Consider the following 24735-nt stretch of genomic DNA (forward strand, 5'->3'; position numbering starts at 1 on the left):
TCTCCAACATAAGATAGTTCTGAAGGCTGCTGTCTGATGTTATACACAGAGAACTATATTTGGTTACCCAACTTTGTAAGCTAAAAAGGAAAAGAAAGTTCTACTTGTGTTTCGGCTTTTGATAGTTCAGCCGGATCTTCCAGGAAGAGGCAGAACGGCAGGCCTGTGACAGCCCCCGATTCCGCCCCCCTCCCAGGGCATGGCAGCAGTGAGCGCTCTGCTCAGGGGTCCTGTGACTCCCCCTTTCCTTCCAGGCTGCCCTACCCTGGGTGAGGCAGCAGGTCAAAGCTACTGGAACTGTTCTGTGCCAATTGACATTTTTTCCTGCAGGCTGCACATCCCCAGGTTTATGCCCCCTGAAGCGTTTGTTAGTTGAGGCTTGTTCTCCGTGGGTAGAAGTTCATCAGAGACTGTCCCATCCTGAAAAGTGGGGACCTCGAGAGCTTAGATGTCGCTGGATTTGTACATATCTGAAAGTAGTCTTGTAATTGGCACGTTGCCAATGGTCTTTTTGAAAAACACTTCTTCTATGGTTGATGGACTAATAGAACGTAAAGCTGGCAAAAGCAACAGGAGTTTTCCAAAGCGACACGGCTGAGTGGGATATCTGGAATAGGAGAAGCCATGAAAGCAATAAGATCCATTACTGATGGCAATTAATATCTTATACTGGAACACACACCATCTTCAGCATGATCTCCTGATTGGGCCTCTTTAATAACATACTATCCTTGCAACAGAGTCCTAGACAGGCACTACCGTCCCAGTTTATCAGGTAAACCAAGCAAGGCATGGTAAGCATAAACGATGCTGCCAACATCACACGGCAACTGTCTCTACATTAGCAAAGGGGATGCATTTTGTTTGGAGAAAAAAAATAATTTTAACAAACATGGTACTAAGTGTAGGTCAAATAATAAACTTAAGGTTTCCAGGGTAGAAAACACCGCTGGTATGGACGACAAGGCTAGCCATAGCACCCACGTTTTCCAATTCTCAAGGCTTCTCCACCAGGCTATTTCTCTAAAATAAAATGAGTCCTTTTCTAAGCAATTCTCCAAATCATTATTCAGGCATTATACTTAGTCACTCTCAGGAATAATTCCATCCTTATTACACTGCAAATTAAAGACTAAGTTCTGTTGGGTGGCACTGCCACCCAACTTTCATGTCAATGAAATTGGCATATAATTAAAGATGTGAGAAATTGCTTAACAATTTCCTCTCTTGATGTCCAACATACATCTGGGCTCAGATATGCAAGTTCCGTTTTCTGCTGCCTTCAGATGCCTATAAACCATCTCCTCATGGCAGCCCCGATGATTCTTCAGTCAGTAGCCTGGAATCAGGTATCCATCCCCTCCACAAGGAGGGCTCCCTCCACTGAAACTGACCGCCTAAAAGACTGAGCTCCAGGACACCTACCTGCAACCAAGCCAGGTTCAACCTGTGGCCATAAGGTGCCAGAAAAACTGACAGATATCAAAATTCCTTCACAGGAGTTGGATAGCTGAACACTGAGTTGAACTGCCTGATAACTCTCCCCTGCAAATAGAGGCCAGGGGAGCAGTTTTCGTGACTGTCTCTTCGCTGTAGCACATGACAGTCCCTCTCTTCAACCTGATAATGGTCTGATAATACATCCTTGGCCTCTGAGGACCTCATTTGGCTCTTTCGCTTCACGACCACCCATGGACAGGGACCACTAGACCACCTTCAATGATGTGGTATGGAAATAGCATAGCCTTTCTACATTTTAAAAAACACCCAAATCCCACCACTTGCTCTCCTTGATGAAAGTATCTCCCATGTTTCCTGGAAAGTAATCCCAAGACCCACCCCTCCCTTTCACCTTGGTCACTCGCTCCCTTCAACAGCTCTGTTTCCCTTCCCAGGATCAGGCAGAGGAGAGAGAAGCCTGCAGTGGGTGGGAGGTAGTGGCTGTCTAGACAAGCCCCCATCATGTGTGCAGCATCCACCCAACGTGCTGGAAGTTTCCCAAGGTGAGAAAACACTGTGGGAAATAATTGCTTTCAGAAAGGATGGATTTGGGACAATCCATAGACTATTAACTCTTGATTTTCTATGAGTAGACTATCCACTAACCCACTCACCCACTTCTTTTATTCTCTAGTTTGGAAGGGGCTGGTTAGTCAGTCAACAAGAACTAATTGTCTATTATATGTGAAGTACTGTGCTACCCAGGGACAATAACAATGTGTGTGTGTGTGTGTGTGTGTGTGTGTGTGTCTGTGTGTGTGTGTGAGAGAGAGAGAGACAGAGAGAGAGTGTCTCTGACTGCTCAAAATTATTTTTTAGAATATCTACGCCCCTGACTTCATCCATCAGCAGCATAAATAACTGGAAGTTTTCTCTCCAGGTGTAAGTGTTCTGGGTCTGTCACAGATCTGAATATTTGACCTTTAGTTATAACATATAGTTTGTGTGACATGCCAATTCCTTCTCCTTATGTCCTAAAGAATTACAGAAATAGCTTACAGAGCTGTAACAACTGGCTCAGTTCTCAATTTTAACAATTAATGTACAATTAGCTCAATTGGCAACATTAACTTTTCAATTTCAGATTTTGTTTTTCTAGACAGGAAAGTGCTAGAGGAGAATGTTCACTGATTTGAAGAAGCTAAGGAATAAGGCATCATCAGTTTTGTCACATGTAGACTCTAGATATTAATATTAAATTATAGCTGTAGCTGATATCATGAAATCAAAATTGCACGTCAAAGCAAATGTGTTCCTTCCGTGAATAACTTCCCTGTTTTGAGGGTGGGGGAGAAATGGTCTATTTGCTTTTCTCTAAGACAGAGTTTTGTCAGTTTGTGGTTTCACCCCCTCTACTCTCCCCATAAGCTGCTCCTGGCAGGCCAGCTCACTTAGATTCTCCTTGCTCACCTCTCCAGCACCTCCCACAGCGCCTCTACCAGCCCCTCTACTGGCTCTCGTTGTGCCCCTCTCCCCTGCTGAGATCCTCCCAGTCAAGGACCAGCTCACATGTGCTCTCCTCCATCCATCAGTCTTTCCAGACTTTCCTTCACCCCGTCCAAACAGAACGTGTCTCTCCCACTCTCCATTTTTCTTTCCCCTCTCCTCTGGTCTGAATTGGAGTAACACTTTTTCCTGCCTCATGCAAAGATAAGGGGCAGTGTCTGGTTCTTTCTGGGGTCCCACAATGCTCACCAGGAGCCCTGCACAGAGTGAGTATTCAGTAAAGCCTGACTGAATCACTTTCCAGATATCACATTCTCCTTGGCGTAATGTTCTTTATGCCTTAAAGACTCTAAGTGTCAAAGGTCACTTATGATATCCAAGTTAGTTTTTAGTAGGGAAAAAGTGCCCAAATTATGCACTGCTCCATTTCATGATTTTGAACAAATATTAAGTGCTTACTACATACATTCTGAAATTTAACATGGATTTAAATTTAAAACCCATCTCACTTTAATTTGGAAAAACATATACACATGCACTGTCACAACACAGTTCCAGTGATGTTCCATGGACAGGGGACAGTTTTATTCATTAGTATTCAAAAGAGGATTTACAACAGAATAGGGAGATCCTAGCAGAAGTGTTATCACCCCCAATGAATACAGCTGACTTGGGGTTTCTCTGACCCCTTAGGTGAGGGGGGCATTAACCGCCTCTACCCGTTTGATTTAGTTACTTCCACGTTGAGATGATAGAGACAGGCTTCCATGGGTTTCCCTCAATATCAATCTAGAGAATAAAAAGAACAGCAACTCGATTCTAACCTCACCTCTACCACAGTCCTAACTTAGGAAGCTGCTCACCACTCTTGAAAAGCCTTGCTTTTTTTCATGTGAAAATGGAGTCAGAAACGCTATACCTCCGGGTAGACCTCCCCATCGGTGGTGGGCCAGGAAGAGCATCGCTGGATCCCCAGCAGGTGAGAGTTTCTACAAATAGCCAAGAACAGCCTCTGCCAGTAGGCACTGCTTGGCCAGAAGAAACCCGGTGGGGGCTATGACTCAGCCACTCAACAGGTACTAATCAGCAAAGTCAAACAGCAGTCATGATGGGGGAAAGATGGCCTCTTTAGAAAGTTCTCTGGTCCTTCTCTTTGGGATGGGCATCCAAAGAAAGGCACTTGACTTTTTTAAAGGATGATGGGCCCGCTCTCTACTATATCAACCATAACACTTTAGCCTTCATTTTTGGCTTTTCCCATATCTGGGTCCATTCATCAAAATGTGTTCAACTGTTTTGACAGATCAACTTGTTCCGCCAGGACGGCTGTAAGGCGTCTGTTGTGTTTCCCTCCAATAATCTACTTTGGTTTACTCCTCTCACCCACCCTGCCAGATAGGTGAGGACATATACTGTAACTAAATTAACTTGCTGGCAACAGGATAATTAGTCACAATGTTTGAACTGGCTTATTACCGTCTGCTTACACATTCACAATGGAAGCAATTTTCTTAAGTACACATTCAAGGGAAACAAAAGTCACCTGGTGTGGATGTAGCTGTTGAGAGTTAGCTGAGCTTCATCTTGAAGAGCTGCAATGGCGGCAGCATTCCGGAAACTTCTCAGTTCAGAACCACTGTGTGTTGGAACTAGAAATGAAGACCAGGAAACTGTGACAGGCAGCACAGGAAACGCAGATGGGGAAAGCTCCTCTCTGGAAGTGGATGGCCAGCAGAACATGCAGACCCCTACGGCTATCGAAAGCGGGGTCCTCCCCTCATCAAACTGAGAGTATCGGCTCCCTTGAAAAACAATCACCTCTTTTTACAAGGGTCTGTCTTTGAGGTGGCTGAATTATTGAGGGGGCAAACTGGGGAAAGAGAAGAGACATGGATTTGTGTCTGCTTACCAGCTTTGAAAGTGACAATGCATTTTAGACAGGCAAATTCAGTAGCATCTAACCGGAGTTGTCTAAACCGAGCCACCACCTCTTGTAAAGCCTGTATTTCAGATATAATCTTGTTCAGCTTCTGGGAATCTGTGTTGTCACCATTCATGCCTAGAATAAAAATATGGAATAAATGCTCTAATATGAAGGCATTTTCATGATTTAATATTGATTTTTGACAAAATCCTGCATATTAATATCTATTCAATTGTCACTCTAAGATATCTGATTCCATGTAAACCGGCTATATTGTATGAAAGTTAATATAAAATCTTCTCTTGGATGATAACAAACACAGTAATTTGCATTTAAATAACAATGCAAGCAGTCATGAATACAACAAAACAACATTATTTGCATTTAAATATAGATTTATAAATGACAGGTATACGCTATTGTTCAGCAGGAATTTGTTATTCTTTACATGTTGTTCTTTTTTCAGTAATGTATTTTTATGGTAATTTCTACAACAAAGTCATTAAATTGTGCAATTCTTACCAGATACAGCCAGTAGAGTGTTAGCATCAACCGGAATGGCCCATTGTGCTATTCCTAGAACAAACAGTTCTCTCCAAGCATCTTCCAAAAGCATCAGCTGTCATACAATAGACGTATAATATAATATAGTGTGTAATTTATAAATTTATAAACAATTGCAATATGTAAATTTCCATTATTTTAAAAAGTGTTTTAAATGCCTGTCTTGGTCATTTTTCCTCTGAATATTTTAGCTTTCCCTTATTTTCCTGGATTTTCCTTTTTGAAAAGGTGCCTATGGATAAGCACATGCAATTGAAAGTCAGCCATCCCAATTCCCCCAACTTTGCTTCCCCTGGTAAAGGGTTTATCCTTCTTGTCCTTGCATCCATTCCTTCTTAACCACCTAGAAGCTTCTGAGATCCAGGATCTACGAAATGTCACCAGCAGCTCAGCAGGTGAATTTCCCTCATATAAAATGCTGATTTTATCCGAGTTGAGGATTCTAGACTAAGTGGGCAGATTTGGGCCCCCGTCTTCCTGGAGGGTTGAGGGGGCTGAGCCGAGAGAGAGACAGACAGACAGACAGACAGACAGACAGACAGACAGACAGAGAAAGAGGGATCACTAATTCCCAAGAGGCATGCAGGGAAATCAGGGTGTAATTATGTTAATCGGGTTTTGCTGAGTTTACCTCATCTCACTGCCTGATTTTTCCGAGGCTCATAAGTGGACAGCATCAAGGTGCTTGTCATTTTCATTCTAATAAAATGTGCTACTGAATATTTAAAATGAAACTCCGGCTCCTATTCCAGATTAATATACTGGATTCTACTTCACCACAGTTTGCTTGTTGTTGAAGGGTTTGCACCGAAGGGCTAAGTGGCAGACAGTAAGTAAATTTTGTTTGGATTAAAGAGTCTACAAATACTTGTTTTGAGAAAAAATAGCCAATTTACTCATACACCACAGACACAGAGCAAATGGTTAGAGTGAATGAGTAAACCTGGTTGAAGATAGAACCCAGCCATCTTGAAAAATCTGTTTTTGAAAAATCTCTCAGAAACCAGCCAGTTCTGGATGATTTATGTGAAAGGATTTCCTTTTGGGAGCTAAAAACTGAAATGTGACGGCCTGTAACCAAAATCACAATTAGACCAAAAGGTTTAATTTTCAAAATGCTTTATTTTTAGTTTATTGCATTAAGTACAGAAAATAATACTTTAAAAATGGAAGGTAAATAATGTCTAATTCTGGCCATGTCTGAGCGTCCAAACCATGAAAAAAACAACATCCCAGGCTGGAATATTCAATGTTTTGAGCACATTGCCAAGTCTCTCTGTAGGAGATGTACTTCATATTAAAGGGCACTATTATGCTTTAATTAGGTATAAAATGAATTAAGGAAATAAACCCTTTACCTTTAGAACCACTTATTAGCCTTTTGGGAAATTTGTCATTGATTTTCGTGAATGCACTAGTGACAGCCAATGGTTGTGAACGCTTCATTTTCTTTCTTTCCCTTAAGGTTAGAAAAATTCTGGTAGAGGCTATTTCTGATATTCCTAACGATAACATTTCTGTGTTTTGGTACCACGCAATTTTTAGCAGCACATACTTTTTCTCCCTCTGAATGTCATTTACAACCACAGAATTATGCACAATGCCTATTTGTTTACAAAATCTCTGAAAACACTTAAAGAATCAAGGGAGACCCTCCCTGCAGGAGGTGTGCAATGTACCCTTCACCCCTGCATGCTGATAAATCAGTGGCCAAAACTGAGCATCACAGTGGAAAATATAATGCTGTGAATATAAAATGATGAGACTAGTTCCAAAAACCTTACAGGAGAATACTTTCATCTCCTTCTATTTCTCTCAGTACCAGTGTGCTTAAGAAAACATTGTTTTATTAATAATTTTAGAGGTCATTAAGATATTTAAAAATTTGTGATTAAATTTAATACTTCAATTAAACTTAAAAAAAGAGATAATGTTCTTGTAGGTTTGTTTTGCATAGACCAGATCCATCTTTACTGAAATAACATAATTACATTTCTTGCTAAGGATTCCATAACTAGATATTTCGAACCCATAGAAAGAAGCTAGAAAAAATAGGTTCCTCGGTGCTGTTAAGAATGGATGCCTGTCCTTGGCGATTTATCTGGGTAACCTCCGGCTTCATAATGATGACTGTTGCTTCTTTCCCAACCGCCCTCCCCCAAGACCTCAGGGCCCTCCTGGCCATACCTGGTCTTGCAAAGAGAGTGTGGAGAAAGCTGGCACACTCTTAGCCCACTTGATGCTCATAAACAGAAGCCTGGCAGCTGACTCGCACACTGACTCGGTGGCCACTTCATAGAGATACATTGGAGTCCCATTCACTTCGTGGGGGTACTGGGTGGGGAAGAGAGACACCAGAGAGTGAGGAGACCACAGCTTTGCCAGAAGAGCCAACTTTTTAACTTTATGATTAGAACAGGGAAGGAGATAGGAATTTGGATGTTCTACTTAAATGGGCTGTTGCCATAGGGGGATAAAAACCAAACATCTACATCCACAGAACTTGGGAAATAACAATTGTTGGAGACGCCCATTTCCACTCTTTAGAGGCCTGTTCCTTCCAGAGGGGGCATCTGGCTTTTCTATCTTGTGCAGCAAATTTTCCTTGGGCTGAGCCAAGTGCCAGGCCTGTCTCCCAATTTAGACAAGAGCTGCTTGCATTTGTGTAAATAAAAATAGATGTGAAAAAAGTATAAATTAATAGGCATCCCAAACACAAATATGCATATGAGTATTTTTAGAAAGGATTAGTATATTATGGAAATATTTCAATTAGACATCTTAATCATTCACAGAGCATTCCCATTCATAACTGACAACATATTCATAACACTACTTTCCCAAGCTTATTATACACATCAAGGGTAAGAAAGCAATATTAAATATTGTGCGTGTGCATGTGCCCAGGTGTTTGGCTTCCTGCAGCGTGGGGCTGCAGCTGGCCCTCCTCTGGGGGAGGCCCCGAGCCCTGCTCCACTTGGAGTGGGAGCTTTGGGTAGGTACCAGCTGGAAGCCTGGAGGGTAATCCCTAGGTGGCAGCCTTTTGAGGTCGTTCTGGCTGTGGCCCTTCTAGTAGAGGCTCAGTCTTGGTGTAAATCCACGTATGTCAGAAGAGAGAGTGGGGAGTGTGGGAAAGGACGCCAGGTTCCTCAAACTGTCTTGGCGGGTGAATTCCACATTTGTCTCCTGCATTAGGGAGCCATAGCTTTGCCCAAGAACACACATCCCTGAGGTTTGCAACTCGGGCTCTTCTGTCAGCTGCAGGCAACTCCTTTCTTCTAAAAACAGACGTTTGCTCTTCTAGCCTCAGGGAACTCCTAGGCTGCCCGCTCAGTTCAGGCAGGTTCACATCTGGGTTTTCTAAAGGAGCGGGTTCCTGAGCCCCACCTCAAACTTGCAGAAAGGGACTCTGGGGGGGATGGGCCTGGAGTCCACATTTGTAGCCAGCTCAGAGTGACTTTACCTCACGCTAAAGTTTGAGCACCTCTGGCTCCACAGGGAAGAGCGGGAGGTCTAGAGTGCCCTGCAGAGGCCGGCCGAGCACCCCGCGAGGGCTCTCCATTTTTTGCTCAACCCCACCCCACCTCAGAATGAGTGGGTGCGCCCCTCTCCGCCCTGCGCTTGGCGCGATCTCCTTGGGCCCAGCAAAGCCACTGACCTTGGGCGTGGGCTGAGCCAGGCTCACGAGGGTCTGCCGCTCGGGGGTGGCGGACACGGCGGCCAGCTCCAGGCCGTGTGGCTCCAGCTGCGTGACAGCGGTGAAGAAGGCGGGCGCTGGCAGCGCGGCGGAGGGGAAGTGCGCGGCCGCCCCGTTCTCCTCCTTGTGCCCACGGAAGTAGAGGGCCACTTGCTTGCGGATGGTGGACGTCCGAGGCCCCCGCTCGTGCTGCACGGCTGCAGAGACAGACAGACGCGTGCCTGGGATCAGAGACTCGGCGACACTTGACGGCTGCCCGCGCTCCCGGGCCAAACGCCACATCTGGACAGGCAAAGTCACCCCAGAGGCGAAGAGAGCGAGGGAGAGGGGACGTGAGGGCGGAGGGTGCTCTGAGACCGTCTAAGTCTTACATCGAATGCATTAGGAAGCTGAGGCCAAGGAGAGGTCACGACACCGGCCGAGCCTCAAGCAAGACTAGATGACTTCTCTATCCATTGAGGGCTCCTCCCCACCCAAGGGAGGTCGCAAGGAAACCGAGAGCCTTGAGACGGAGCAGCTAGGTATCCTCGTCCGCAACCAAGGGGAGAGGGAGCATTGCGCACAGCCAGGCACCACATCTGTGCACGGAATTTTCCCGCTCCGCCCAGGGGCGACTCCCCCCACCTCCACCCCCCGCCCCTGAGGAAATGTCGTTTGGCCTCGGAGGGCCCCAGGAGAAAAGGACCCGAGCCCGGAAGACTCTGGGAGATGGGACGAGGGAGAGCCTGTCTCGGAGAGTGCTGGAGGAAGGCAGGGGAGATGTGACAATTACCACCAACAGTTTAAACAAACAAATTAATTCAGGGCAATCTTCCGCTCGCCGAGCTTGACAACTTGTCAATACACAAGTTCAACAGGTTGGACGCTCCCTCCTGCTTCCTGCGCTGCGGAGGAAGGAGCACTCACCAGCGGGCACGGTGCCTCCTGGAGCTGTCACCCGGCCCGCCGCCACGGCAAAGCCCCCTCCGCACCCTGTCCTGAGGCCCCATTCTTCCCTCCTGACCCCTACCCCCGCCCCGCCCCGGCCTGGGGCGCCCTCGCCAGGCCACCGCGCGGCGCGCACTGGGACGGCGCTCTGTGTGCAGCCAGCATCCTGACGTCCTAGTTCTTTCTTCACGTTTAAGAGCCTTCTGGGAGCTAGGTGTCCGAGGCACCCAAGGTGTCACCCTGCCTGTCCAGCCCTTTCTGAAGAACCGAGAGAAGGCCTTGAAAAAGCCCAGCTCTCTATAATGGCCTTCCTGATTTTGGAATCTTGATGAATTTGCAAACAAGGGCTCGAAATTCCCAGTGTTCCTGTCTCTGCCCTCCCTCCTCCTGCACACCGTCTCCTAGTCCCCGTGATTTCCTTCCTGGCAGACTATCCGGACTGCGAGATCCTGCGGGAGGCTAACAGGCTTAAGGGTGGCCACAAAAAGGGCTGCAAGGAGAGGCGAGAAGAGGAATTAGGAAGCGAGGCAGGAAATATCCGTAGCAGAGTGGGGTCCCTGGCAACGACGCCTTTGTGGGGGCTCAAATTTGCTAGGTGGGCATGGGCCTTGCCTAGGGAGTTCAATGAGGAAGGATACACCTGAAAGCCCGAGGCCAATTCTCAGCATCTGGAAAGAAGTGTTAGGGAGATGATTTGCATGCATAGGGGGGCCATGTATTTTCTGTACATATAATTTACTTACTACTCAATCAACATTAGACCAATAAAAAGATGTATTGATTACCATCTTTGTTCATGTTGACTTCCAAACACTTCTTGAGCCGACACGCCCTGCACTGGTTTCTGTGCGTCTTGTCCACCGGGCAGCCTCCCTGGAACAGAGCGCAGGCGGTCAAGCGGCCCCCAGGGCCTTCAGGCTGGGGATGCGAGGCCGGCACCGGGTAAACGAAAATGTCGTGGAGGTGAGAACTGACCCTGCCACCGACCCCGGAGCGCCAAGCCTGGGTCCGCGAAACTCCAGGGCCTTGGGCACCAGCAGGGACAGGTAGAGAAAGAGCTAGGATTCCCGGGGCTGCTTCAAGAGGACCAAGCCCTGATCCTATGAAAGCGGACAAGGAGGAAAAGTCCTTCTCCAAGCAGGTGAAGGGGCACAGCGCCCGGCCGGCCAGACTCTGCAGCGCTGGGAAGAGAAGCTGACGAGGGGAACTTCGGCCAGGCGCGGAGGTGGTGGAGCAGGGGCAAAACTTTTCAGGACCGAAGACAGCGACCTGGTGCCGGAGGAGGAGGCCTCAGAGCAGTCGGGAGTGCGCTGGCCTGCCGGCATCCCCGCCGCCGCCCCTCTCGCCAGCTATGCTTTCCTTCTGCTTCAGGTCCGGTTTACCTCTTTCGGTCATTTTCTGGGTGAGCCCATTTATCTATCAGATAAATATCTGCTATTTATCCTTCACTTTCTTGTTTCCTCACTTTTGCCTTGGTACTTGAAATAATCCTTATAACCAGCCTGTCAAGAGTTCTCTTAAAGACTAGCCTCAGCCCAGATTCATGGAAACACAGCCATTCCTAGAAGGTGAGGCAGAAGCCAGTGAGGTTAGGAGGGCTTGGTCTACAGAGGTGTGGGTGGGAAAGGAAGAGCCCAAAGCCTGGGCAAAATCTAGAAATGCCTCCTATGTAAATATGACAAGGAAGCTAATGTGATGGACTATCCGACAAAACGATAATATGGACTGAGAACGACAGCCCGATAACTGAAAAAAAGAGGTAATTGCTGCCTTAGAAATATTTATCTAAGATGCGTGAGAAAATAAATGTTTTATCTAATGCAATTTTCTGGAAAAATATTGGCCACTAAAAGGAAATTGACAGAGAAAATTTCTTATGGAATTTATTCAGCGTTAGGTGTCATTACTGAGGGAACATATGCATAGATACGTAAAGAGTCAAATCTACATACGTATTTTATACACAGAAAATACATAAGAGGTTTGGTGCTCTCCTATGTTTATATGACTTGCTACTGTTACATTTGCAGTGGGAAGGAAGAGAATAAAATAAATGCATGTTTATTTTGCTTCATGATCTCAAAAATTCATATACTCTGAATTTGGAGTAAGCACATTTGCTCAAATATCCCTTAGGGAAAAATTACACACTTGAATACACAATTTTATGAGATCACACCTCTCCAATTTAAAATATGTTGACTTATTTAAAATAAAGGTAGGGCAGAGGTTTTGTAACAATTTCTAAATGTCCTCATTACTGTTAATAATAATTTGGAGTATTATTTACCTAATTTTAGAATAAAAGAGAGAAAGGAAATAATTTTGGGTTCCTAAGTGAATTCTTCAGGGCATCTTTGCTGGCCAGTGTAACAGTTCAACGTAAAGAGGTTTAAAGAACTTATTGAATGCAATCATATGTCTATCCTCAGATGTTATCCTCCTAGTATTCTGATAAACATGCTAATGCAAAATAGAAGCCTTCATTAGTTCTTAAGAGTGTCTTCAAATCAAATGATGTGTATGTAAATATCAGGAGCTTGAGAGAAAGAAGAGCGCCTCAGCTCAGTCCATTTATTCTGTCTGCAAGGAGAGACCACCAAGCCTGATGAGTCTATTATCACTCCTTTACAAGTACTTGGACTGACATCAATATGTTTGAATTGATAGCCAACCCCTTTGAAAATATCAAGCATAACATCTGAGATTTTGATTCCCTAATTCTGTGCATTGCATAAAAGCGAAAGATAATTTAAGTAGAAGTCTGCTCAAATTTGATGACCCACAGTAATCCCTATATTTCTGTGGAGCTATTAGGATACAGTCCTGTGTGTGTATAATGTGATGGGTCCCTATGGCAGAGCTAAAAATTGATACAGAGCTGTGTACCAAATTAAACAGGTAACAGAGCTAGAGAGTTCAAAATAACTTATCCAAATGCAAATGTCTTCTTCTTTTTGTGGATAACTCAAATCTATCAGAAATTTATATGAGCAGACATGGCTTCAGAAAAAGATGGACTAATTCACTAGCACCAAACAATATATATGTAGGTATATACATGTATCATATGTATTAATTAGTGAGAATGTTTTCACCATTTTGGTTACCAAAGGATGACCTCTGACTAATACACTCTCCAGGATCTTCTCGGGAGTCAAGGTGGTAGCTCTGAGCTGAGGGTCTGTGTGCCTGGCTAAGAAGAAGGCAAAATATGGGACCAAAAGACTGATCTCCTAGGTTGAAATAAATCTACTACTGAGCTAGAAACTGAGTCGGGGGTTCTACTCTCTCTTTCTGGAAGCTTTGACTCACATTCAGCCCATGCCCTGACTCCCCATTCTCTTTGAGACTCCTTCTGCCTGCTCAAGACCAAAACACAACCAACCAGGCACGTCTTCTAAGCAGAGAAAGAGGAGACATGGGAAGCTTGGAGAGGGTCCCAGTTAGCCCTTCCTTGGGAGCCTTCTCACTCACTCGGCCCTTTTCTGACCAGGCCCAGTTAAAGTCACATGGGTGCTGAAGCTCCTCTGCCCTTCTCAAAGCTGAAAGGGCACAGTCCCTCACAGAGCACATCGTCTCTGTCCCAAGCGGCCAACTCTCACTTTGGGCCTCAACTTTGACTGTGATGCCCTGTGCCTTTTACTCCTGCCAATCAGGCAAGTGGTCAGTGCACTGAGCTTGGGTGCTGGGGGTGGGGTGGGCAGGCAACACAACATAGCCTTTTCTCCTGCTTGCACTTGTGGTTTATATTCTAAACTTCTTTAGGTCCTTTGGGCTGGCCTTATAGCCACTGGGTGTAGGCCTTACCCAGTGTAAAAATCTATCAGAAGATTAAAAGGGCAGGGGAGGGGGGGCGCAGGGTGTAGGGAGGCTGGGGGCATTCAAACTTCCCCTTGCAAACTCTTGTCCTCTCTTACCTCTTCCCGCCTCTCCCAAGCGAAAGGGCCTCTGAGAGTGGAGGCAGTAAGGAGGGGAGAGGAAGGGCGAGGTCAGGGCCTGGTCTCTCCTCTGTAGCTTGGAAACTCAGAGGCGGCCTTGGCACAAACAAAGGAGGGGGAGGCAGCGGAGGGGAGCCAGGCAGTGCAGCCCTGGCTAAGGTACCTGGTTTCCAGATTTGCAGACATACGTCCTATTCCTTCGGATGCTCCGTTTGAAAAAACCCGAGCAGCCGTCGCAGGCGTAGACCCCGTAGTGTTTCCCCGAGCTGCGGTCGCCACACACTTTACAGGGAATATCTAAAATGCGGCCTGAAATCGCAGGAAAGACCGGGAAGGGGGGGATGGGGCGAGAAGGAGAGGAGGGCGGAGGAGAGGGAGGAAAGGAGAGAGAGAGAGATGCTAAGCAATCTGACCTCTGAAGGGATTAGCACCGAAGCTGCAGTAAAAGCAAATAATGAAGTGATTTTATAGCCAAACTTTTTTTCCTTGAGCAAGTGTCAGTTTCCTACAATGAGCATTATTCATGCACCGCTACATGTATTTGGGTCTCCTCTAATCGCCGAGGCCCATTTTGGAATAAAAGATTACAGCAGGCCGGGGCGGCAGCGCAGCCCGCCGCTGCCTTTCTGCTCCGCGCAAAGTTTGGCCGCCTCCCTCCCCGGCTCTTGCATTTAACAGAGAAAAGTTGTTAGTGAGCGCGCGAGGAGACAAACTTGAAATGTAAAAGGGAAAAGAAGAAAAACAAACACGGCTGGAACCAGGGATGGCAGCTGGAAGGCAATCGAGTTTTCTCTGAGCTGCCGGGCGGTTGTTATTATTAGGATTATTATTGTAATGCTAATACTAGGATTATTAATGATAATAAGGGTAGTGGTAATTGCCCAACTTTCGCTTTACCTATTTAAAAAAATGCTGGGTGGATCGCTTTTGAGAAATTATTTCTTTTAGGGAAAAAAAAATTTCTTCCCAAAGTAACTAGCACCGGCCTAGGCAAGCGGGAGGGACGGACGTGATGCAAGTCGATTCGCTAGCAGGTCAAGTGGGACCTGTTACAGCCCCTCGCCTTCCCTCGACTCCCCGAGTTCTTCCTTCTTAGAGACCTGCCTCCTCACGCTGGACCCTGTGCGGGTCTCTCCCTTCCTGTTTTTCCACCACTGTCGGAGGCTAGTTTTGTAAAGGATCCGACTGGTTTCTCTAGATTGCCCCCCACCCCGACTGGCCTCGACAGTCGCCTGGCTTAAGAGAACTTTCCTCGGGATCCCGTCAAGCCTGGGGTGGCCGCCGGCCCTGGAGGAATGTCAGGAAGGGGGTAATATTCCAAAATTCAGTAGGGAGGGAACTACTTTTCTCGAAGGTTCAAGAGTCCAACCAGTTTGAAGAGGTTTATAGGGACTTAGAAATCCTTCTTCCTGCAAACAATGGGGGTATTAAATAAAGTGGTAACTTAATTAACGCTTTAATAATAATGATGATGATAGTTAATAATACTAGTTAATAATAACTAACTTCTTAACATGTAGTTTTCCCGTCGCTGCCCGTTCGAAGGCCTCCAGTCTGGGCCCGGCGTCCTCGGGCCTGGGTGAAACTCGACAGCTGCTCCCCGGAGCGCCCCGGGTGGGGACGCGATTAGGCGGGGTGAGGAGAAGCAAGGGTGACAAGGATGCGGCGAGGGGACCAGGGGAGGCGAGGGCGCGGCGTGCGGAGGGCCCTCGAGGAGGCCGAGGTGGAAACTTGCTGATGGATTCTTGGGCGTCCGGGGGGCTGGAGCACACCCTGGGCTGCCGCCTTGGAGGAGGGGTGGGGGGGGGGGGGGGGGGGGAGGGGGGGGGGGGGGGGGTTCGGTAACCACCAGGCTCGGCTGGGGTAATTACAACCCCTCCATAGCACCTGCCTATAGAGCCACCAGTGACCCGTCAAAAAGAGTAGCATGGGAATTCGGATGGCGACAAAGGGCGGCGGGGGAGACGCGCGGCTCGGCCACCATCTCCTTGGTGCCCCCTCTCTCGGAGGGTGGGAGGAGAGGTTGTGCTGGAGGGAGGGAGGGGCTGGAGAGAGCCAGGCGAGGCCACAGCGGGTCTTGCCCCTCGCCCCCTCGGGCCTGTCCCTGCGCCCCAAGGAACTCACGGGCCTGCCAGTAGCCTGGCCGCCAGGCCAGCTCGGCCTCACCGCACTCACTCTGGAGGCAGTAAACTTGGTTGTCATATTTTGCAATCATACTGCTCTGCAGAACACACACCCCTCTGGCTGAGATGGGGTCCGTGTTTGGGGTCCAACCATTCTGTCGCCCCAGCTGTCCTCCTCTTCCCAGTGGCACTTCTGAGGATGCCAAGACGAGCGCGCGGGAGGCGCAGTGGTAGGGGCTCTTTTCCCCCGCTGCCCATCCAGACAGGAGGCCAGGGACACCATCCTCTGGAGAACCCCGCGGGGGTGCAGGGAGGACCAGGGCGGGGTGGACGACCCTCCTCGGGCTCGGCGCAGACCTCGGAGCCGCGGCTCCCGGGGCAGATTAGAGACGGCAGACCCGCCTGGGGCGGGGCACAGGAGGGAGGGACGCAAACATTCCGGGGCATAGCGGGTCTGCGCCTCAGACTCCGCCACCCAGCCACGTTAAGGTGACTTGGGGTCACGAGACAAGCTGGTTGACCCCGTTGCAAAGCTCCTCTCATTTAGCTAGCCGAGCGAGCTCCGACGTGAGGCGAGCGGGAGTTTCCCGAGGCTGGAAAACCGTTCTTAACTTCCCTCGCCAGGGGGTCCCCTTGGGGCTTTTTGTGTGTCATAATTGCCTAAAGATATATGGCAGCTTCGATTACTGTAATTACCATCAGAGACTGTTGAAAGAAGTTAGTCTGGGCTGCAGGGGTGACTGGCCGGGGTCTTGTTACCACCCAGGCGGGGCTCCCGGGTGACAGCGCTCTGCTCTCCAGCCGGGCGAAGCCGAGCCAGGCGGGGGTTGCAGACCTCGCGGCCCGGCTCGGCCCTGACCTCGCCCGCTGAGCGCCGACCTCCCCGCCGCCCGGGGCCGAGGGCCGCGGCTTTCGGGCCAGGCTGCCGCCGCCGGTCTGGAGAAGGCCTGGACGCGCCGGCGCCGCGGGCGGGGCTGCTGTCCCCGCGGGCCGGGGACCCCTCTGCAGCGGCGTCGGGACCCGCGCCGGGGCTCCGGGCTGCCGAGGCCAATCTCTGGCTCTCGGGACGTTGGAAAGCTCCAAAGTTTGCCCAGTGCGTCACTCCGCCGTTCCTCCTAAAAGTCCTGAGGGTCCCCTGCGTCCTCGTGCACAACAGGCGGGCGCAGCCCCCCGCGACCCTGCTTGGCGCCGGCCGCTTCCCTCGCCTCCCAGGCCTCGCTTTTCACACCCCCGCCCCTAGCCCGGCGGCTCCACACCTGAAGTGGGCGCGAGAGTCCGAGCCCCCTTACTTCCAGGCAAGGAAGCCAGGGAGGGCCTGGCACAGGGCGAGCGAGCCAGGAGGCTGCCGAGCGAGGCCTGCGGGCTTCGGTTTTTGCCATGGAAGCTCGGAATGCAACAGGAAAGGGTCACTTCGGCGCCTCCTGCGAAGGCCCCTCACACCCGGGAACGTGGGCCGCAAAAGGCGAGCTGGCCTCCCTTCCCAGAGACTGCGCAGGGAGGCCGGGGTAGGCCCGAGGCTCGCTGCGGACGCTGGTCCTTCTCCAGGGTGGGCTCCAAGGCGGGACGCGGCTAGCGTTCCTTCTCTCTTCCCCAGATCTAGACATTTCTCATTTTCTCTTTTTGTTCGCGTTCATTTTACTCTAATTTTTAAAACGTCAGCACCCAAACCAAAACAAACGGGCAAAGTGAAAACACCACGCACTTCGGGAAGGGGGGTAGAGCTGGAATTGCATGCCACTTAAGTGGACCTCAGAAGTATCTCGAACGCTCCCAACTTTCAAAGACTCAGGACAATGTGGGCGAGCGAGGAGAGGGGGACTGAGGAAAGCACAGAGCGTCAAAAATGCCACAGGCGGGTGCAGAAAATCTCAAGGCCGGAGGGAGAACTCGAGACGTGGGGACGGCGGCAGCGGCAGCCCCGGGCCCCCGGAAGGCGGGAACTGAAATGCCCTGGGGAGATCCGAGCACTGCGGCCGCGCCGCCCAACTCCAGCTCGGGCCTGCACGTCTCGGTTCCACAGGCACGGTGTACACAGATGCCCTCGCACACACTCAGCCCTGCACGGCGGCGTCTAGGGGAAGTTAGAGACCAGCCTCGGCTTGGCGTTCCGAGGGAGAGCCACCGGTAAGCAAGTCTGAGGAAGGAGAGGAGCGCGCGAAGGGAACAGGCCGCACACTCCTGCCTCTGCCGAGCTCCCGCTCGAAAAGTCCTTGGGATTAGGGATTTGGTCCTCTCTTTGCTAGAGCGGTTCGCCATACTTTAAATTCCCCAGTTATGACCTACGCGGATTTAGGATTAAGGAAAATGTGACTTTTAAATTGTTTCTGCTTCCCGGTTTGCAGGATTATTTGAAACAGCTAGAAACGGGGTGCAAAGCATTCCATTCAAATCCGCTTTGCGCAGAGTTGCTTTTGCGCCTTGGAGCTCGGAGTTTGGAGCGAGCGTGTTATTGTGCTGCCGCCTGGAGCTGCGGCCTAGTTCCCGCCCCCGTCGCCCCCCTCCTCCCCGCACCTGGCGGCTAAGTGGAGGCAACTCGCCGGACTGGTGGGCTGCATGGGTCGCAACCTTCCCACCGCACCAGAGAGAGGGGGGAACCAAGCAATCCAGAGGTAACGAAATTGCTCTTCCCTCGCCAGGAAACGCTCCGACTCACGGTCTGGGAGGAGCTGGGCCAAAGCGCGCACGCCGCCGGAGTACCGCTCCCGGGCTCGGAGCCGCAGCGCTCGGGGCAGGACCTCCCAGGCCTCCCCGCCCGCCCGCCCCAGGCTGCGCGCCGCCGGAGCCCCGCGGCGGCCGGAAAGGTACCCACTTGTTGATCCTGCGGGCTTGCTCATGCTGGCGGGCCCGGGGCGGAGCGGTTGGTGGGCGCTGCCCGAGTCCCGGCCGGCAGCGCCCGCCTCGCCGCCGGGCGCCGCCGCTCTCCAGCCGCCCTCCAGCCTGCGAGGCTCCCGGGCCGGACAGGTGGGTATCAGTCGCGCGCTGCGCTGCTCCCCGAGGGCTCAGAATTCGTTCCACAGTGGAAATTTAAGCATCCTTAAGTTTCTTCCCGGCTCTTGCAAAACCGCAGCTGCTGGGAATGTTGCTTGATATGGACACACGCATGGACAGACGAATGGAGAGACGGACAGGCAGATCGAGGAAGAAGGGAGGAGGACAGCGAGAGAGGGGTATTGAAGGACAGAGATGGAGACACGAAAATGGTCTTCCTACGGAGCAAAAAGGGTGAAATCCCTCTCTTTCCCCATTCCGGTCTCTCAGTCTTCAATTTCTCCCTCTACATTAGGCATGCAGAGTATGCATAGATCTCTACAGGCCGCTGGTCTTCTAAGGAGAGAAGGAAAACACAACTGCAGGCTCAGGCAGATGGGCTCGGCGCTGCCCAAACCCGAGCGCGGGGTGCGAAAACTAGATTGCTGGGAAGTCTTCCGAGGAAACAGGCGGCCAGGTCCGGGTTTCCGGGGAGAGCCGCGCACGCAGCGGCAAAGGGTCCCCGAAGTTCATTACCCCGTGACTTTGTGCCTGTCGCTGCGGGCTGGGTCCCCTGTAATATCTCCAGAAGCGCTCTGACAGGCAGTCGCGGGGAGGGGAATAGGGCGTCCCTGGCCCACTTAGCTTTTCCCCCAACTCCTGGCGGGGTCTGACGTCAGCCATGTGCGGGGAGGGGATGGGAAGAGGGAGGGGGTTAAATGCTAATGATATTAATGAACCTCCAAGCGGCTCCCAAAGAAAATGCAGGCGCTCTCGGAGCTGACGAGTTGCAGAGTGAATATGGGAGTGTGGCTCTGTGCGTGCGCGATGGTGAGCACGGTACTGCTCTTGCAATAAAAATGAATTACTCTATTTCATGGCAAGAGGGGAAGGGGAGGGGAGATGGAGCTTTCTCAAAACGCTTTTCCCCTTCTCTCCAGAGTGCCAGACAGGTTCGTGGAAGAAACTGGGTGGCTGTGTGATTGTGTGTGATTGTGCGCGCCGGCTATGACCGTATGAGTTCGTTCCGTGCCCCTTCTGTTGAGTAAAACTTGGATCTGGTCCGAGGTGAGTAATTATTCATTTTGCAACTATCTACGGAAAGTTAGAGTTGAGGACGCTGTGTGCAGACTTGGGGTCTGGGATGGGGTCTGCGGAGGCTCCGAGTTCCTGCGGCCTTCAAGCGGTCCTCTTGGGCACCAGCCGCGGGGAGGGTGCTGCTTGCTTCCCAAAGCAAAGCCCGACCGGAGCACAGCGAAGCTCCTGCCGCCTCCATTATCTGCGCTGGAGCGGCTGCAGGGCAGAGCTTCCCACCCCACCCCCCACCCCCCGCCACCCGCCGCCTCCTGCCACTCGCAGCTCGTTCCCAGTGGGCTTCGCTGACCTCCCTTCTCCAGGCCAAGGGATTCTGGAGAGCCCACCCCGCCTCAGCACCTCGCTCCCCGGCCTCCACCGCCTTCCCGCGACTCCACTGCTCTTTCGCGCCCTGGTTGCTGCGTCGCGCTGAGAGAGCGCACGCCGAGGGAGCGGTGATCCCCGATCTCTAAGAGATTAATTCTTATTTAAGCTCTCCCAGCAGCTTGAACTTGTCGAACAAGAGCTTGCCAGCCTCTCCTCGGGGCATGGGCTCGGCCAGAGGTCAGAGGTCACACCTCCTGCTTCCCCGCCCTCCGCGGCGCGTTTGCGGGAAGGAGAACCCAGGCGGGCACTGCACAATTCTGCCCGCCCACCCCTGGTCCCACTTTCCCCAGACTGGGTGTCAACTCGGGCTTTCGATCAGAGAAAGTGTGTGCAAGTAACTGCTTGCGTTCCCCGAGCCCTCGGAGGGTGCAGCATCTCGTCGGCCCGTCGTCTCAGGGGCGCGGGCTGTGCGCCACTGTCGGCGGCCGAGGCACGTGACTGTAACTTTCCCCGGCAGCCTCGGCTCCGCCTGGAGCCCGGGGCCGCGCCCGCCCCACACAGCAGAGCCCGCGGTCTCTCTGGTGCCGCGCAGCGACCAGGGCTGCGGGCTGGGGACGCCCGGAAAAGGCAAGAAGTGGGACAACTATCTCCCAAGTTACCCCTCCTCCGTTTTTCGAATTGGGACGAGATTGGGGAATTGTGGGAAGAAACCATAAACTTGAGGGGTTTTTTAGGCGACAGGACAAGAAATCAACATTTTTTACAGCCAAGTTGAGCAGACCCGTGCGCCACCAGCCCTGCCCGCGACGTAGTGCAAACTCGAACTCCGCACCCAGAAAGGGAAGTGACTTCCAGGCAGAGTTTGGGAAGCACAGTTACTGCGCCAGGCTCGGTTTTGGGGCTTGGGGTTCTGGCTCCCGCCAGAAATCCATTTGTGGCAGCCACCACCACCACAACCACAACGACCACCACCATCACCCCTACCATCATGTGGACGCAGAGAGGGGCGCTTGGTTAAGGACAAAGAATTTCAAGAATCCAAGTAATTTATCTCGGGCGAAGATGAGGGCAGGTGGCGAAGACTAGACCTGGGCCTGCCTCCTGAGGAAAAGTTTAGGAATCTGTAGTGAGAAGACCCACAAGCCGATTCGCGGGTTCCAGGGCTTGGAGGTAGGAGGATGATAGTTCTGGAGGGGCCCAAACCACCTCTGCCCCAACTCCCCGACATCCTCCCCCTGCTGGCTCATTTGTAGGCATCAGAATTTTTGGAAAATACTCCCAAGGCTCCCTGAATTGTCTCAAAATCAAAATAGGAATGTTCCTTCTTTCTCCTGTCACCAGTCCCTAATCAAGCAGGTGTCAAGAAGTCCACTGAATAGAAACACACACACACACACACACACACACACACACACACAGCATCCAACCCTGGCAAAAGGCACAACACGCTCACACACATCCGCAGCATGTTCGTCCTGCGTTCTGGGCGCCCGGCTGTAATTATCTGCGCGCTTTGCATAAATCACAATGCAGTTCTGAAATCATCGTGATGACTTTCTGGCATGATTGGTTCGGTGGCAACGGCAGCAACAAGATCCAGGGTAGGCAGGAGGGGCTGGGGCCCGGCGCCCACCAGCTCCAGGAGGAGCCTGGAGCCGAGCACCCGTGCCTTCTGCTCGCCAGAAACAGTTGCAGGCCAGAGGGAACACGCATCTAAGGTGTAGAAATTTAGGGCTCTTGCTGGCCGAAGGTCAGAGAAGAAAGCTTCTACAGGGCAGGGACTCTTACTTTTCATCTTCCTATCCACAGGCTCCAGCATGCTGCCTGATTCATAGTAGGTGCTGCATAAATGGTGGTAGAATAAATGAAGGAGGAGAGTCACCTGAAGATTTCCCAAGGGGCCACTGGAGGCACAGCAAGGCTAATCATGGAAGCCAGAAGGTGGGGATTCAGGCTCCATCCCAACTAGCTGTGTAACCTTGGGCAAGTGACTAGATCTCTCTGGGCTCCAGGTCATTATATGCAAAACAACTATGCCCTGTTCAACCTCAACTTTCAAAGATTTTTCCTGTGAGTCCACCAAGGGAAATGACTGATAAGGGGCAAATGCCGTCTATCTCAGAAATACCTTTTAACAGAGACAAGATCTTAAATTCAAGGCTGAGTTCATAGTCTTGGCTTGGAACCGGGCAGAGCCACACCCCAGAGGTTCTGAAGCCCTCTGACCAGGTCCAAACATAGCCCCCAACTTTCTCTTTAGTCTTTTGTGAGTACCCAGCTCTCAACCAAAACCAAAGCCAAAAACACAGAGAAGGCATCTTTTAGCACAGGATGTCTACATTTTGGTCCAGGAAAAAGACCACAAGAAGGACCATGGAATCTAGAGGTCTCTCTGTCCATCCATTAATCCACCCCATTCAAATGCTGATCACCCACTATGTGCCAGAGATTAATGACATGAGCCCTTTCTCAAGGAGTCCGCAGGGAGAGCAGACACATAAAAGGTGATAAGTGCTTCAGATTGGACTAAAACCCAGGGCAGTCTGGAAAAGAAAAAATACAAGGGACCCTAATCAGTGTGGAGTGGTGTAGGCTGTCAGGGAATGCCCTGGAAAGCTGGCCTTGTGTTAGGGGACTCTAGTGCCTCTGAAAACTGTCCTGTATCATAACTCACTCTCCTGCGAACACCGTTCCCATCCATTTAAGAAGGGAAGCCGACCCCTGTGAACTCATTGTAGGAGAGGCCGGGATGCCTCCTCAGCATGCGATTATCTGAGTCTGACCCTTAGCTCTCTATTTACTAGCTTCTCGAAAAATGATGCCATTTTCTCCATTAACTGTCCCCACTTTTCTTCTAAATTAAAACAGCAAAGGAGAAAGGAAAAGCTTTCTCATCAGCAAGCAGAGCTGAAAAAGTTGGTGTGGAACAGACCCCCCCCCTTCCCCGACCAGCGATCAGCCCCCTCTCCGAGGCTGTTCTACTTCTGGAGATTCACTCCTTTAAAAGGCCCTTCACTTCACTGACGAAATACAGAGACCCAGAGAATGGCCGGGAAAACCTACCAGTTGAGCTCACCTCAGGTTTGACGTTCAGTTTCCAAAAGACACTGATGCAAGTTTTTTATTTGTTTGCTTGTTTACCAGAAGGAGAAAGTTGATTTTCACTTACTTCCAAGTCATAATTCAACCTCTGGTTGGTTGTTGCTTCTCCAGCGGATGGTGAGAGAGAGAGAAGGTGGGTCATGGAGCAGGGGCTCAGCGAGGGCTTGGGAAGTGATGCGATGAAAGAAACAGTCTCTTCAGGCTTGCTCCTGATTCTGCTGTGGACCTTTCAACAAAGTGTTTGGCTCCTATCTAACTCTACTCAGAAAAGAAACATCAAGAACAATCCAGAAAAGAGACCCAGCTGCTCTAGAACCCATGGATACTGAGTTGCACAGTTTTTCCTTGACACTTTCCAGGACTGTGTTGGCTAAGAGTTGTTGTTACTCCTCACCAGTGGGAAGATGAACACTGTTAAGAGCAACCGCAAGATGACAATGCTGTGTGGGAGAGTTCCTTTTTTTTTTTCTTAACAAATGACAAATCGCGTCTCTGCATTTATTCACACCCTCCCTCGGGCCACATCAGCAGAAGTTCAGGTCTGGGGGCTGGCTGAGGATTAGAGGCTTCTAGGGTCTCATGGCACTTTGATTTTCTTCTAGCCCCCAAAATAATCAAATAGAAACACCTTTCCCCCATCTCTTACTTTATTTCCTACATAAACTATTTTATTTATTTATATCCTGCCTTGTTCCAGGAAGAATTTTTCATGTTTCTCATGTCAAATTGCTTTACTTTGGGACCTGGGCTCCTTCCCTGTAAGATGACTCCCTGAAATGTATTTTAAACAGAAACAACTAGATGTGTTACCAGGAAGAGAGGAGCAAGAAAATAATGTAGTCTCTTCTCCCAGGAAGATAGGTCAACAGAAACAAGGCTGCCTGCTTCTTATTTCCTTAATAGGAAGAATAAAAAGTTCAGAGGTGACATAAGGGATACCAGCTCTCCAACTAGACAGGGAGCTCCTTGAGGGCAGAGACGCTCGGATGCATCTTTGGGTCACCAGCCTCAGCACTCTGGCACAGAGCGGTGCTTTATAAATGTGGACCGTATGAGTGGCCCTGCCTGATGGTACTCACAATCAAAGCTGAGGCTTGGGGTGGAAAGGGCTCGCCTTTGCTCTGCCCCAGCAACCAGGAGGGT

The 24735-nt window shown here is 50.3% G+C and overlaps 1 protein-coding gene across 1 annotated transcript; it reads right to left on the minus strand.

Annotated features, from left to right (window-relative positions):
* Positions 1 to 444: 444 nt before the first annotated feature.
* NR2E1 (nuclear receptor subfamily 2 group E member 1) lies at positions 445 to 18956 on the minus strand. The gene is made up of 9 exons (XM_046677665.1): positions 18932 to 18956; positions 14163 to 14308; positions 10844 to 10931; positions 9093 to 9328; positions 7622 to 7768; positions 5393 to 5489; positions 4856 to 5005; positions 4490 to 4595; positions 445 to 607 (listed from the first exon to the last, which is right to left on the minus strand). Exons 1-9 carry the CDS (start codon positions 18954 to 18956, stop codon positions 445 to 447), a joined length of 1158 nt encoding a protein of 385 aa, XP_046533621.1.
* Between the last annotated feature and the right edge of the window lie 5779 nt (positions 18957 to 24735).

This window comes from Equus quagga, chromosome 11 (genome assembly GCF_021613505.1).
Source record: "Equus quagga isolate Etosha38 chromosome 11, UCLA_HA_Equagga_1.0, whole genome shotgun sequence".
Classification (NCBI taxonomy): domain Eukaryota; kingdom Metazoa; phylum Chordata; class Mammalia; order Perissodactyla; family Equidae; genus Equus; species Equus quagga.

Bases quoted from the DNA above. Each gene is read 5' to 3' on its own strand.
- NR2E1 (XM_046677665.1), bottom strand. From the start codon at position 18,956: ATGAGCAAGCCCGCAGGATCAACAA. The intron at 9,329-10,843 runs GTAATCAATACA...CTGTCTCTGCAG, and splicing joins AGTCAACATGAACAAAGATG to CCGTGCAGCACGAGCGGGGG. The intron at 7,769-9,092 runs GTCAGTGGCTTT...TTCCCCACCCAG, and splicing joins TGGCTCAGCCCACGCCCAAG to TACCCCCACGAAGTGAATGG.